Source organism: Pleurodeles waltl, chromosome 8 (genome assembly GCF_031143425.1).
Source record: "Pleurodeles waltl isolate 20211129_DDA chromosome 8, aPleWal1.hap1.20221129, whole genome shotgun sequence".
Lineage (NCBI taxonomy): Eukaryota > Metazoa > Chordata > Amphibia > Caudata > Salamandridae > Pleurodeles > Pleurodeles waltl.
In genome coordinates this window covers 1,143,867,763-1,143,883,954 of record NC_090447.1, presented here as the reverse complement: position 1 = coordinate 1,143,883,954, position 16,192 = coordinate 1,143,867,763, and the positions used below count along the sequence as shown (strand labels likewise).

Genomic DNA, 16,192 nt, shown 5'->3' with positions numbered 1-16,192 from the left:
CTCTGATCTTTTAGTACTACGTCCCCTGCTCAGATGGGTCTCGAAATGGTTGAACAGCGAGTTGAGTCTGAACCAGGCGGTTTCAATTGATTGTATGAAACTAGCAAATGCTAGCAGCATTCCATGGCTCAGTTACATTAGATTGTCACTTGCCAACTTAAGTCGCCCCAAATGTTATAGTTCCCCTGAGCAGATTGTTCGTGGGGACTAGGGATATTCTATCCAAAGCAAGAGTGGAATCTACAAATAAAACATACAGATTGAAATGGAAGAGATTCTGTTTATGGTGTCAACAATCTAACTTACACCCCTTGGAGGCATCACCTGAACAGATTCTGCCTTGCCTCCTATTGCTCGCTAGATCAGGATTGGTGCAAGCGTCGGTCGCAGCAGTCTCACGATACAGACGTTCATCACATTCTCTCTCCCTCTGTTCCACAAGGATAATCAAACAATTCATGAAAGGATTATTCAGAGCTTCCTGCCCCCCTTCCCACCCCACTAGCCTGAGCTGCTCCTCCGGAGTGGCATCTCAATGTAGTTCTATCCCAACCTATTAAACCACATTCAAACCAGTTCACAGAGCAGACCTAAGATTCCTGACATGGAAGGTATTGTTCCTATTGGCTCTCCCCTCGACTAGAAGAGTCAGTGGAATATAAACATTCACAACGCAAGAACCTGTTATGCGTTTCACTGAGGATTATGTGCTTCTCTGAACAAATCCAAGGTTCATTCCCAAGGTCCCATTGTAATTTTATATCAACGAACATATCATACTTTGCACTTTTTTTTCCCAACTCCATTTTCGCCAGCTGAGAAGTCTCTCCATACTCCGGATCTCAAACGATATCTTAAATTCTATTTACATCGTACTAAGCAACTATGTAAGATGGATCAACTTTTAGCCTCATATGGACAATCCCAACAAGGTAATAAAGCCACAAAGGCAACTATCTCAAGTTGGGGTTTCTGCTACCATCCAGTTTCGCTATTCAAAGGTGGGCAAACCACTTACAGCCAGACCAAGAGTACACTCAACAAGGGCAGTGTCCAGTTCGGCTGCTGTGTTTGCAGGGGTCCCATTGGAGATGATTTGTCGTTCTGCAATGTGGAAGAACACCCACACATTCATGCAGCATTATTGTCTGGAATCAGCGCACCGCAGTGATTCCACTAAAGGTCAGGCAGTGTTACATCATCTATTCCTATAAGGTGAGCCTCTTTTCATTGAGATGTTTCTTGTTATTTACGTATAGATCCATATAATGTTGTTGTATACTGCATAACTGTCTCATCATGTATATAGAGTATTGGAATTTCAGATATATAGATATTCATATTAACTTATTTATATAGGTGTATATATTTGTATTAATTTGTTACCCACCATCGCAAAGAGTACTTAAATTACCACAATATATACCTGCAAGAACTTCTTTGTATTCTGATTCAAGCATGTGAATCTACGAAAGATCCAATACTGGAGAAGAAAATGAGTTACTTACTTGTAACTGCAGTTCTCTATTATTGGTATTTTTCATAGATTCACATGCCACCCACCCTCCTCCCCTGAGAGGCTCCCGTTATAGCTCAAGTGATGTTATTCCCACTTGTGCTCAAAGATCTGAGGGATTCAGACTCTTTTGGGAGTATTCTACAGGGTGCTGTCACCTGATAGGTCATAGTTCAATTTTGGTCCTTTTTTAAAAAAAAAGGACATAGATAATTTATTATTGTGACTGTTCATTGCTTACTGTATCATGGGTCTCAAGCTACACCAGACGGAAAAGGCCCAGATAGGCTGAAACTGGTCATGGGTTGCTTGTGTTCCCATTCAGAGGGAGCATGGCTTGGTAGTTCAGGCTGGACTGTTCCTATTAAAGCAGGATCAAGACTGATTTGCATTTGGCTGGTTCCTGTCTGGAGTGGCATTGTGGACAAAAGAACAATGGACACAAATGGAGTCCTAGAGAGATTCCACCCATCACTTTTTTGTGTACTTTGTTGCTTGAGAATGGAGCTTTAGAGCCAAACTCTGTCGTAATCTGTAACAAATCCTTGATACATGCACAAAGGATTCTTGGATTGACGGGAGAGACCTACCTAAACCTGCCCAAAGGGGCAAACACCATGGAAGAGCAGCGACGAGGCAGAATACAAGGCAGAAGCCCAAGTGCCAATACAAAAATTGTGACTGTTTGTGTATGCTGTGAAGTATAACATTTTAAATGTATAGTATAGATACAAGAACTTTTCTTTTACCAGAGTAAAGCACTAGGTTAGATATTCATTTATTTTGTTGATGGTCGATTACCGAGTTCTAAGTTTGTGCACCCCCCATACTACATCCCAGAGAAACCTGTGACTGCTCACCATTGCTACCAATTATAGTCAAGTGCTAAGATGGTTGTTCTTGTCCCAGTTTGCAGAGCCATAGTCGGACGGACTCAGGACATCAGAGGCAAACAATCCCAGCACCCAAGACTGGGATCCAGTAGCCCTTGTTTGCCCCATGACATTGCTCCGAAACCGAGTCTGACAGCAAGGTTTGAAAAATAAACACACAGAAAAACATCGACCTTGTTGCCAAAGCCTATAGACAAGTGGACATTTGTGAAGAACCATTTCATAAAGCCAGTAGGGTGTGGTTTGTTGCTTCTTATTTGCCTTTCTGAGCTTAGGACCACTCTGTTTCACTAAGTGAGGGCCAAGTGCTAAAGAGGGGTATTTGGTGCTCAATATTGTGTCCATTAAAAAGGTTGCACTAGGACACCAAAAATGAAAAGCTCCAATTAAAACATTTGAAGCCCCATAACCCCGACTGCCCTAGTTTATTCCAAACTAGTTCTTGCAATTGTCCTTTTACTTTAGTACTTTCGTGGAGTTTTTTAATTAATTGATTTTTTAGATGCATATAGATTAATTCTGTGATGGATAATGTCTATGAAATTGATATATATATATATATATATATATCAGGCTTATTAAAGCTGTGTTTTGTGCAATGCTGTTCAATAGTGAGGAAACTGTTTCCTGTCTGATCTGTCCCATGATGCTAATTTAGCTTGGACAGTCTTACTTTAGTGGTGGTTTAGGATCATTTTGCTGTGACTAGCTTTAGTGATTATTCATAGCACTAGCAGGGTAGGCAGACTTTCAATATCCATGTTGTTTCGGGACAAAGTGTATAGTTTCCCGGTCACAGTAGGTATTTTAAGAAGTTACTGGAAGTCTTTGGTGTGTACATCCTTGATACATGGTGTTCGTATGCGGTTAACTGAGAAATGATAGTCTGTTAGAGCACAGTGGCTTTTTTAAGTTTCAAGGTGTAACTTGAAATGAGTTCTGCTTCTTTTGACTGTAGCTGTAGAAGAATATAGTGTGGACTGTTCCATTAGATTTGGGTTGGGGTTGTAGACAAGCAAGTTCTGTTTAGCTCTACCAAGAATTTGCACTGATATATCTGACGTTTAAATTGGAATTTTTAAATTGGGGATAAACACTTCCTCTTTAGCAAGTGTAGTTTCCTTTGTGGAAGGAGCAGTCATCTGGAATGTCTTCCTATGAATGAGTGCTGTGACCAATGGAACACATATTTTTGTGGGGGAAATGGAAAATGGTGTAGAATCGATGACCGTGATTTGCATGTGTTTTTATTTTTTTATTTTACTAAGACACTTCTGGAAGAAGGTCATAAACCAGACTGAGAAGGTCCTAGCATACCCAGTGACTGATAACCAGGACACTGTAATACTGAAAATGAACATGTTCTTGACTGGAGGTATGACTAAATTGGATAGGACTTTAACATATGTGCTCCTCGTTTCTAAAAATAGAAATACGTTTTCGATGAAAATCAGTAGAATCATCCCAAGAAAATGGGCACATCCCAGCCAAAGTATAAAAACATTATTGGAATGTGGCCACCCCTAGCTGATTTTGTTATGAAGAATTAAGAGGTTGGTAACACTGAGACTGTATAGATGTGACTATTCTTACTAAAGTTTGCAGATGGGTAAAGGGAGACTGCTCCGATTATTCATGTGGATAAAATGACTTTGGCTCTGTTACACTGTGCTTATACCAGCAAATCTAATGATGGCTTGAATTGAGAAAGGGGGAGGTAGGGAATAGCCTGTTAATATGTATCCAACAAGTTTAATTTACTCATTTATTGTGCACTTTGGGTTTTCTTGTTAGGTTTTACACTAACATGGCGTGGCAAGTTATTTCTTTTCCAGTCAGAGTCTATTATTTTTGATTTTGTGGCAAACATGTTTGGGCTCATTTATGTCTAGTGAGTGAGTGGCAGAATTAATATAGAGCAATGTCTTTGTTTTAAGGTTGTTTTTTATTGCTCTAATTTCCAAGAGTTGGTTGATTGGTTGGTAAGATTTAGACATTTACTAGTGATATTCCTTCTACGTTTTTTAATTGATACTTGTCCCAACTTCTGCTTTTCCACAATATAGTTTTGGATTGTCTTGTGACCTAACCTTTTTCTTTGTCAGTTTTTTTGTTTTCCTACATTTGTTTACTCTAGTCGCCAGACTCATCTTTCACATAATACCAAGAGGGCTCTAAACTTCTTTGACAAAACTGGAGCTATGAATGCACATGCCAGCTTTTTGTGTTTTTAACCTCTGATTTAAAAAGTAGATGGTCTCGATAAATAAGTCATTACCAGATGGGATGTCTCAAACATCTAATGCTGATAACTGAATGCTAACGGGTCTATTCTTCCTTTGCTGGTATCACTGGAACCCGGGGATGATCTTCATATTCTCTTTCAGAATCTGCTATCATGCTTCGTAATCAATAAAAACATCATAGTTTAAATTAATATTAATTGGGACCCAGTGATTTTCCAGCGTTGGTATCTTCCAAAGATTTCCAAGCACTGCCCATTGCTGGTTGAGAGCTATGATACTGTTTCCCCCATTACTTCTGCTCAGTGGAATCTATGATTGCAGCAAAATGTGAAAATCTTTAAAATGATTTACCGATTGAGTAATGACACAGAATTGCAACAAACTTGTTTCAAACGGCCTTTGAACCTATCCAAGATTCAACCACTAGAAAGAGAATGTTGCCCAAAGAAACGTATCCTTTAGTCTCTGCATCGCTGGGGCATGCTGCCAAATTTACAAGCCCTCATTCCAATTACTATTAACTGAATGCAGTCTGGAAGTGTTCATTAATTGAATATTAAAATATTAACGCCAATTTATCCTTATTTAGATGGTGGAGAAGAAACAAAATCCGAAGATGAGGCTCAACCTCACTCAGTCAAGAAAATATGTCTTGAAAACACTTGAGACAAAGAACCATAATTTTAACATTTTAAATGCACTTTAGAAAGATTGCTTGTTTAAATGGGTACCTGTTTTATTTAAGTAATTTATTTGATCATTTAAACCCGTACAGTAAAATGTATGCATAAATATATATTTCTATTTTACCTATTCGTTCAGCGTGCCTTTGTTTTATTTATTTATTGTCCTGGTTTGCCCTTTTGCAATATTCTTGTCCGTTAATAACCATACTTTGGACTAAGATGAGTAATTGTGTTCACTGAAGTGTTAACCAAACCATATGGCGGTAATCTGAGCCAGTCAAAAGTATTTTGCATGTGACAACAAGTTTTAGGCCACATTTGGGATATCTATATTTAATACATAATCAATAATAGTATTGGTTAAGGAGGCCTAGGAGTCTCAGTGCCCTGTTCACCATTCCGAACAGGTCACCAGGAACACAGGGGACAGCTTCCCTGGTCCTACTTGTGGGCCCAGGCAAATAAGGGAAGTGTGCATATTCTACAGTACTTTATCAGCGATTGTGAAAAGTGCTTTGGGGTGTCCCCTCTCCTGGTCTTCCTTCATTTTCATTTTTTAAGGGTGAAGGAGGACCCACCGGGGCAGCCGTCTCTTGCCCAGGAAACATTTTTTTTTTTTTTAATTTGATAATTTATCAGTCTCTCTAAACCCCATCCCATTACTGTTGCTCCCACCATTCCATCCCACCCTGACCCCTCACTGTTGTTGAGCAAGGCATCATCAACTACCCCCTCTACCTTTTTTGCAAAGCCAAGAGGCTGTTCTAAGGGAAAGTATTCCTCCCTCAAGGCCACTTCTTGCGAGGATGATGTGTTATCCTCGTTCTTCTTCAAAACTGTCTCAACCCTGCTACTTTCCATTGCCAATGCTTCCCTCACCCAAAGCATTTTCAGAGAAACTCTCAAGGTAGTCCAGATCCTCCCACTTTTATAGAAACCTACTTTAGTTCCAGACGATCTCACCAACTACCGGCCCATTACTCACCTACCATTTATCGGTATGATCATTGACAAAGCAGGTTATGTGCTGCATAGTAACAGTAATGCTAGCCATCTCCTGCTCGACTACCAGTCTGCCTTCAGATCACGCTGCTTCCTTATACATTATAAATGATTCCCTCCTGACCAGAGATGAAAATGACTCCTACCTCACAGTCGACCATCCCACCCTCAAAAGCACTTTGGAGTCTCAAATGGGATTCACCGGAAATGCCCTTAAATGGCTCTCCTACTTTTCCAACTGAAGCTAGCTTGTTCACATAGACACCTCCAGATCTCACAGTCACCTGCAAAGTCCCCCAGGATTCAATACTGTTCTGTCTCATCTTCATCCTCTACATGGAGCTGCTAGGTGTGCTTATCACAATTAACTGCATTATAGATCAAATCTGTTTATTGATTTAAGAGGTAAGAACACATTACACAGCTCTATGCCTACAACCTTCACAGCCGGCAGCAAATAACATCATCTATCCATGGCCCCCAAAACGGGTTCCAGGCGAGAGAATTCATATATCCTGGCCTCAACGCAACCTTGTCTCTCTCTCTCAACTCAAACAGTAGTAACGAGAGCAGGTATCATAAAATAGGAAACCAGCAAGAAAGAAAAAGAGAATATAGAACAAGATAGAGCAACTTAACTCCGCCCATCAACACTCAACCAAATTCCTCCCCTTCGCCCACCCGAGCTCCCGCCCCACCATCCACCAGGGCTGCATTGCGGGACCCACCCTAATCCCTGACCACCTCCATCCCAATCAGGTGTCGCTAAGCAACCGTAACACTCGTAAGTATGCAGGACATGTAAGTTCATTGAATTCCTTAGCTAAAATCTGAATAAACGGCCTCCACAGGACAGCAGTTTCGTCTGCTCTCTGATTGGCCGACAAGGTTAATTTCTCCATCACTAAGCTATACCAGAGCTTATAAAGCCATGAGGTATAGCTCGGAACCTTATCCGTGCCCCAGAGACCAAGAAGAACCTGATGTGCCGCATTGAGGGCAAGAGCAATCTGTCGACCTCTCAAGGACTGGAGGGGAAAGGTGAGAGGATTGGGTAACCCCAAGATAGTATATGTCGGGAGCCTCCGAATCTCTGTGCAGAATACTCTGTCTATGTCATCCAGAATGCTTCTCCAATATCTTTGCAGCTTCGGGCAGTGCCACAATAAGTGAATGAGGGTGCCCGGATTGCCACACCCTCTCCAGCAGAGCTCAGATTTGTCAGAGTCCCACCCTCACAGGGGTGTAGTACCATGAAGTAGCTATCTTGTAGGCCGTTTCAGCCCCTGGTATATTGTGAGCTGTATGGTGTACCCTAAAATATATGTCCTCCCACTCATCCTCCGTCAGCTCTCTCCCAATCTCCCTCTCCCATCGTTTCTGCCCCTTCGTCTTGGAGAGCAGCATGGCCCTAAGGAGATCCGTGTAGATTTCGGATATCAATCTCTTATCATCATTCGTCCCTTCCAGCCATTTCTCAAATGATGTAAGTGTTCTAGCCACTACGGGTTTAACTGTAGGCTGCAGTACCCAGTGATGGACCTGGTAATACGGCAATCTATCTGCTTCCGTTAGGTCATAGGTCTCCCTCAGCTGGTCAAAGGGGATAATTCCATCTAAGTCGAATAGACTCCCTACTCTTTTACACCTTTTTGCCTGCATGCACTGAAAGCCCTCCGAGTGTAGACCAGAGGCAAACTCAGGATTCGCACATATCGGCGTCATGGGGGAAGGGAAAGTCGTCAAGCCGCATCTAGTCGCCACCGCATCCCACACCCCAAGAGTCACACCAGTGATGTGGGATGACTAAAGTCCTGTCGCTCTGTGCCTACGTTGCAGCCAGGGTTCTTTCCAGATATGGGACCCAGCAACCTCCTCGTCCATGAAGCACCAGTGTTTCTCCGTCAACTGACGACTCCACTCCAATAAAAAGCGCAACTGAGCCGCCTGATAATACTTTAACCGACAAGGAACTGCCAGTCCCCCCTCAAGCTTTGAACGATATAAGATGTGGTGCGGGATCCGTGCGGGTTTCCAGCCCCAAATAAACTTCAAAATCGCCTTTTGAAGCGTAGCTATGGTATTAGGCGGCGGAGTGAGAGGAAGCGTCTGAAACACATAGAGAATGCGCGGCAAAATGGTCATCTTAATTGCAGCGATCCTGCCGAACCAAGATAATTTGTGCTTCCCCCATAGCTCTAAGTCTTTTAGTACCTCTCTGGAAAGGGTGGTGTAATTCAAGCGAGACGTCTACGCGGTCGTCTTTGCTAAAACTATACCCAGGTATGGGATATGCGACAATGCCCACAAAAATGTTAGTGTCCTCCGCATACAACACCCTGTAAAAATCAGAAAAGGCCTCCGCGATTTGCGTATCAGTGTGCGCCTCTCCCTGAGAGGGGGAACGCACCATCTTTATGGCAGAGGCATGCCTCTGAGCCCTTAACTTCTGAGCCAGGAGTTTCCCACATCTATCGCCCCCTATGTAATATTTGTGTTTCAGTCGCGCCATGGCATATTCCACTCTGTCCCAATCCAACCTCTTCAACTGCAAGCGCACCTTCTCTAACTCTCTCCAGACTCTGGGAGCTCCTGTGTGCTTATGAGAGTGCTCCAGAGCAGAGACTCTCCGCTCCAGAGCCTCCCTCCGGTCCCTGCGGGCCTTATTTTCTTTAGCCGAAAGGGATATCACCTCCACCCGTATGACCACTTTAAGCACCTCCCAGAGGGTCTCTAAACTCGTTAGCCCATTATCATTCCGGGCAAGGTAGCCTCTGATCACTCGTCTCACAGCATCTACCATATCAGGAGACTGCAAAATCGTGTCTCGGAAGCGCCAACCTGATCCCCGTGCTCGGCCAAGACCCAGGTGGACCGTCACAGATACAGGAGCGTGATCCGCCAGAGCCCTGGGCTCTATTGAAGTCTCCTGCACCCTACAACGAAACTCCGAGGAGGCTAAAAAATAATCTATACGTGCGTAAGGTTTCGTGGCAGCTGAATAAAACGAATAATCGTGGAGGGCTGGTTGAGCTGTCCGCCAAAAATCCTCCAGGTCACAGTCAGCCAGCCACTGCAACCCAGCCGATGTCAGGGCCCCAGACTACCCATAGCGCTGCCCCGATCTGTCCAAATCATTGTCCATGACAATATGAAAATCCCCTCCCACAAGCAGCGCCCTGTCCGGGGTTGTGAGTGTCGGGGGAAAAAGGCCTGCTTCATAAAACTTTCTTGTTGAGTATTTGGCGCGTATATAGTTGCAATTGTGAAATGGAAAGAGTCAATACGGACTCTCAGAGCCAGGTATCTGCCCTTAACCTCATGGATCTTAGCAATGACTTCCCCAGGGAAGGACCTTGAAAACAAAATTGCCACCCCACCATGCTTAGTGGGAGCAGAAGACCGGTACTGCAGGGAGAACCATCTGGAGTGCATGCGATACACATCAGTAGCCAGCAAATGTGTTTCTTGTATCAAACAAACATGGCACCCAGAGCGCTCTAAGAAGGACAAGACTGCTAGCCTCTTCGAAGGATTATTCAGGCCCCTGACATTGAGGCTTATACACTTAAAATTCAGGCGTGAAGAAGAAAGCAAATAGCCATGACCGCTGACCTCCTCGGTGGGGCTGGGTTTGGGAACCATCCCGGGTAGGGCAAGCACAAGGTATCATAGCGGGCTCCAGAGGAGAGTGTGATTCTAGCAGGGGGAGTAAATTAGAACTAGACAAGAAAGCACAACAGGTGCATATTATTAAACATTCAAGTCCTTTACAGAAGGTCCATTGTGAGGTAAAGCTCCAGACTAAGGTCCAAAACATTCACGGGGCCCAATCCTAGCATCCGGAAGCCCCGCCCCCCAGGCACAGTGCTAGCCCTGTGCACATCAGTTCCGCAGGACGGTCCACAGGCTCACCCGCTGGCTACCAACCAGAATCAGAATCTATGGGCAGGTGCCGGCAGTGACACTATCCAGAACGGCTTGTCTATCCCGAGCCCGCTCCCTAGACGATGGGCGGGACGGCCTCCGCTTCCTTTCTTTCCTTTGCCATCCCGACTGGCACCCAGCAGGGCTCCCTCCGGGGGTCCGGGGGAACCCGTCCGCTGTTTCGACTCCTTCAGACCCAGAACCCGGCGGGCCTCTTGCAGAGTCTTCACCTGTCTCGTCTGGTCCCCCCAGCGAAAGACAAGTCTAAAGGGATGGCCCCATGTGTAGGGCGTGGAGCTGGCTCGGAGGTGATCCGTGATGGGCTTGAGCTCTCTGCGCCTCTGCAGCGTCAGCACGGAGAGGCCCTGATAGAGCTGCAGGCTGTGCCCCCGAAACTGGATCTCAGGAAGATTCCGGGCTTGTTGGAGGATAGCTTCTTTAGCCATAAAGCTGTGTACGCACTCTAAAATATCCGGAAGGTGCGCTCCCCGTCCGGCCCACCCTGTGGACTCGATCTAACGTAATCTCCTGCATGTTCTCAGAATCCAGGAGGGAGCGAAACAAGGCTGTGACAAACTCTCTAATGTCCTCTCCCTTGGCCCCGTGAGGCACCCCTCTAATGCGTATATTATGGCGCTGAGACTGGTTCTCCAAGTCCTCGGTCGCAATCTTCAGTTGTTCCTGCTGTTCACGCAATCGGAGAAGTTCCTGTTGAAGTTGCTCGACCTCCTCACCTCTGGTGATCTCATTGTTCTCCATGCTGGACACCTGTTCCCCAGGGAGGTAATATCAGTCCGCAGCTCCCGCATCTCCTGGGAGATATCTCTACGAAGTTCCTGCAGATCCACCCTCAGCGAATTGAACAAGGAGGTAAGAAAGCCTTTTGTCACCGGGGACTCTCCGTCGGCCTCTGCCTCTCCCTGGCCCCAGCCCCACGAGCCGGGGCCGCGACCTCAGCCTGCTTGCTCTGCGACTGGTGCAATCTCGTCAGCATCTCCCTTACGGACTGATCCCTTTTAGTTTTGGCGGATGTCATTGTTGCTCTCAAAGCGCTATATCACCTCCCCTCCGTCCACCACAGATGACCACGCTCCACTGATCCTTCTGACCCCCGCCGCAGGACGACTAGTCCCGCCGAGCCCCTCACTCCAGCTCGACACCACGCTTCTCGCTCCGGGGCCGCCGCTCACCACTGTAGGCAGAACCAGGGAGACCAGTCACCACGTCCCAGCTCCCCAGAACCCCATCAGCCAAGTCCAGACCCGTAGGTCCCCAGGTTCGGCGGGTCCCAGCCACACAACGTCGCCTCCTGCCAGCACCCCATAACACTGCGGGCCGATTAGTCCCGCCGAGTTCCTCCTTAGCCCCTGTTCTGGAGGAGCTCCAGGGCCCTTAGGCCCGCCTCGCCAGTGGGCCGCAGGGAGGCCCGACACTCAAAAATGTCCTCTCTGGGTCTCTCAAGGCCGCCCCGGATCTTGCAGGGCCGCCCTCCAACAACCTCCAGGCTCTCTTTGGGCCGGGGGGCTCAGAGCGCGCCCCGTCACCGCGCGCTCACTTCACCGTCCCCTGACCTGTTACCTGCGCGGCCCTGCCCTCGCCGCCCGCTCTGCTCCTGAGCGTGGCCGCCACCTCCTCCAGCAGGCCCGGGCCGAGCCATCCGCGTCATCCGGGGCCCTCAGGGCCAGCCACAGGCGGCCTTAGCTCCGCCGCTGCCTGGCCACGGAGCCTACCACACACGGCCCCGGAGCACCTCACCCTGCCACAGAGCTCCGCCGGACCCTAGAATCGCCGGGGGCTGCTCAATGGAAGGGGACCCGGGACCGCTGTGCCGCTATTCCAGGCCCGGGCGACGGAGCTCTGGCAAGCGCGTCCTCCTACGCTGCCATCTTTAACCAGTCTGCCATGCAGACCGGGAGAAATGCCTGCACTGTTGTTAAGCCTATGGACTCAGATGTCAGCACCTGCACATAGCATTACTTGTTTACTGGCACCATTCTTACATATTGAGCAGCGCCCTAATATTATTGGCATCACCTAAGCATATTGAACAATACTCTTTAATATGAGTCCAACAGTTCCTAAAATTATTTTGTTCCAAGGGACTTGAATCTTTTCCTGCTCAAGAATTCAAGTGATTTTCAGTGGCATAGGAATGTTCAAAAGTGATCTATTTACTGGCCTGTCAGTTAAAACTTAGTGATATTTCTCCTGGTAGAAACTACATGATGTGATTTTTTTTCCTAGGACTCAATGAATGACAGTCATTTTCTCTTCCTTGGGACAAACTGCTCCTGCTGTGCATCAAGTGCCTCTACTGTGTAATTTCCTGATGGACACCTTAATAATTGGTGCTGCAGACATGCATAATACACCAGAGGGCTATAAAAAGTTGATAAGTATTGAATTATTTGAATCATTTGACTTGGAAAGCACCAGAAGTGTCAAAGGTTCAGGAACTTTTTCCTCACAGGCAGATAGATTAAAAAACAAGCATTGGCAAAGCCAACAGGTCTCACACATGCAAGAAGAGTTGGCCTTGCCAATTTATTTTAGCCATGTTGCACAGCAGCTTGGCTACTGTTCAGCATTGCTAAAGGTTAGTGGTTCGGCATAGAGTGGTGTGGAGTAGAGTAGCATAGAGCAGAGTAGCGTAAAGTGGAGTGACATAGAGCTCCAACAAGACTGAGTTCAGCATCTTCGGAAATGCCACCTCAGCTTGGGACAACTCCTGGTGGAGTGGTGTAGAGTAGAGCAACATAAGTAGGGTAGCACAGAGCAGAGTGGAATAGAGTGGCATAGAGTGGCATGAAGTGGAGTAGAGTGGCGTAGAGTAGATTGGAAAGGCATTGAGTAGAGTGGCCTGGAGTGGAATGGCGTGGCGTAGAACGGGATGGAGTGAAGTGGAGTAGAAAGGAATGGCATAGAGTATAGTAGCATAGAGTAATGCATTTGTGGCTGTAAGTAACTTAAACAAGGAACCAACTTTAGGTCAATGCAAAGGTATGAGGTATAAGGAGGAATGGAAAAAGCAGCACACAAACTGGAAACTGAGGAAGTGTCCTGAAATGTGTATGTGTACAAAGAGAAGCAATAAAAAAATATTTTTGAAAATGTATATAAAAAGTGCAGCAGCAAAAAGAAATAGAACCTTACTTACAGTGCGATCAGCAGAGAGACACTAACCAATATGTAGCAATCTGTGCTTGGTCCATGCTCCACAGAAAGAAAAGGAAGTGATGCATGGTACATGCTGGCCATTTAGGAGGTAGTAAAGAAGGCTGACAATGAAACCAACAAATTCTAAGCAACAGGTGGGCTCCAAGCTTTTCAGTGTAAACAGTACCCCTCGCAAGCGAGAGCGCATGAATGCGCTGCTGCAGGTGCGCCCTAATGAAGCACTGTGTTACTAATTTCTCTTGCAGGAATTTTGGCCCAATAACAGGCCCTGGGTTAGTAAAACAAGATATTGGTGGGTATATATTGATCGGATGACATCATTATCACAGGACATAAATCTTGGGTGCAAAATATCTCAGGTAAATAAAAATGAATCTGTAAAAACATTTGGGGAACAAAAATGTGAGAGCGTACAAGGGTACATTTAGGTTAAATTACCCGAATAGGCTTAGTGCTAGGTTTGGGGAGGGATATTTTTTCTTGTTAAAGTTAAGGATAGAGATAGTCAACATAAGAGTCTGAGTTAGGATTAGGCTTTAGGCTTCTGTTAGGTAATGGTAATTGTAGCTGGAAAGGGCAAGCATAGGCAAAGCTAATATGCCTCAGTTTTTTAAACATCAAATAGCAAAGCCAATAGGTCAGTTAGGAGAGGTGTTTGGTAATGGTTGGAGGCTTTTTCATATCTACCCTAGAAATAAAATGTCATGGGGGATACCTGTTGGGCAACAGCAATGTAAAAGCTGATAGTAGGGCAACTTTATTTAGTTAACCGCTCTAGCTTACTTAATATATTGTTTTAGTAAGGGAAAGCAAAATTGCAACAAAACTGTAGCGCTTAAAAATACTTGTACACTTCATCTCATGTCCACTATGCATGGACTACTAATAATGGGTTACAGTAATAAAGTGTGTGTGGTCAGTACTTGCCTCAGATGTCCATATCTTTAGAGGACCAGAGACCCCATTCTTTCCTGTGTTTACATTCAAAACCCCTGCATTTGTAAACCACTTTCTCCACTCTGGTGCAGTAGTTTATCCTCCTGGATCACTCCTGCAGGGTCAGAGGGTCAGCAGTCTGCCAACACCTGGTGATATCTCTCTTTGCAACCAAGAAGCCAACTCTTCCCTGGGTTCTCTGTACACGGGTGTCTGCCCACTCCTCCACCATCCCCAATAAGGCTAGGTTAGGATTCATCATTGTGGGAGTGTGTTAAATGTTTGCAAAGGTGCCATGGATTTCCAGCCAGAATAACACTATGAGGGGGAAAGACTAGATCATGTAAAAGAAAGACCCATCCAGGCAGTGCACTGAGTACACTCAGAAGCAAGTGTCCTATCCATTTTCAAAAGTGTTTTGGGGCTGTAATAAATCCGATGATAATAGTTAAATTGCGTCAAGAGTAAGTTGGCAGGGATGGCCAGTACTCTGGCAGCTGCAGTGGCTTCTTGACATTCTTCATCATCCACCTCCCCTCGTCTTCCTTCCAAGCCTTGCGTACTCTTTTAAAAGGTTCAAGTGCTTTCAGAACAAGCATTGGCAAAGCCAATGTGTTTTCGCCATGTTGTACACCCACATGGCTGCTGTTCAGCATGCCTAAAAGATAGTGGAGTAGAGGAGAGTGCATTGGAGTGTGGTAGAGTGGAATTGCAAATAGTGCGGCAGAGTGCTGTGGAGTGAAGTGGCAGAGAGTGTTGTGTATTGGAGTGGCACAGCGTGGAATCACTTAGAGTGGCATACACTGGAGTGGCATGGAGGAGAGTGAACTGGTGTGGAGTGCTTATTGCTATAAAGTGTTGCAGAGTATAGTGGCACTGAGTGCAGTGGCATTGAATTCAGCGGCATACAATGCATGCATTGTAAAATGCAGTGTTGTAGATCAGAGGGGTGCGTATTTGAGCGCAGTGGCGCAGAGTGCATGGTACAGAGTGGTGTGGTGTGGCATACACCTGAATGATGCAGAGGGCAGTGGTGCAGAGTAGAGTCAAGTGGCATAGAGTGCAGTGGTGTAGAGTGGTGTACAGTAGCATAGAGTGGCGCAGAGTAATGTAGCATAGAATGGTGCAGAGTAGGGTATAGTGCTGTAGAGTGGAGTAGTGCAGAGTAGAGTGGTGTAGACTTCAGTGACCGAGAATGCAGTGTTGCAGAGTAGTGTTGGTGTGGAGGAGAGTGGCAGAGAGTGCAGTGTTTCAGAGTTGTGTCAGTGCAGTGGTGTAGAGTGGCATGGAGTGCAGTGACAGAGTGGATTAGAGTGGCACAGAGATTGTTTCAAAGTAGAGTGAAGTGGCATAGAGTGCAGTGGTGTAGGGTAGTGTGCAGCTGTGTAGGGTGGCATGGAGTAAAGTGGTGTAGAGTAGATTGGAGTGGTGCACAGTGGATTGGTGTAGAGTACAGGGGCATAGAGTTGAGTGTTAGAATAAAGTGCATTGGTGTAGAGTGTAGTGTCGTAGAGTGCAATAGAGTCCAGTGACATACAGTGTAGTTGTGCAGAGTAGATTGGTGTGACCTAGCCTGGGAATGATGTTGAGTGCAGTGGTGGAGCGTTCACTGGCAGAGAGTAGAATAGTACAGGGTACAGTAGAGAAGTGTAGAGTGCAGTAGGGTAAAGTGGAGTAGTGCAGTGGTGTGGAGTGGTGTAAAGTGGAGTGATGCAGCGTAGAGTGCAGTGATATGGTGTGGTGCAGAGTAAAGTGGAGTAGTGTATTCATGGTGTTGTAGCACACTGCCTCTACAGACAACACATTTTC

General features: G+C 45.9%; 1 protein-coding gene across 1 annotated transcript in view; it reads left to right on the top strand.

Moving 5' to 3' along the window:
• The window catches only part of CDADC1 (cytidine and dCMP deaminase domain containing 1), a 403,840-nt gene extending 398,370 nt beyond the window's left edge, over window positions 1–5,470 (top strand). Inside the window, exon 9 of the mRNA XM_069205373.1 lies at window positions 5,245–5,470. Within this exon, the coding sequence (XP_069061474.1) occupies window positions 5,245–5,321 (77 nt within the window). The 3' untranslated portion in view covers window positions 5,322–5,470. The remainder of the gene's footprint in view (window positions 1–5,244) is intronic.
• The last annotated feature ends 10,722 nt before the right edge of the window (window positions 5,471–16,192 follow it).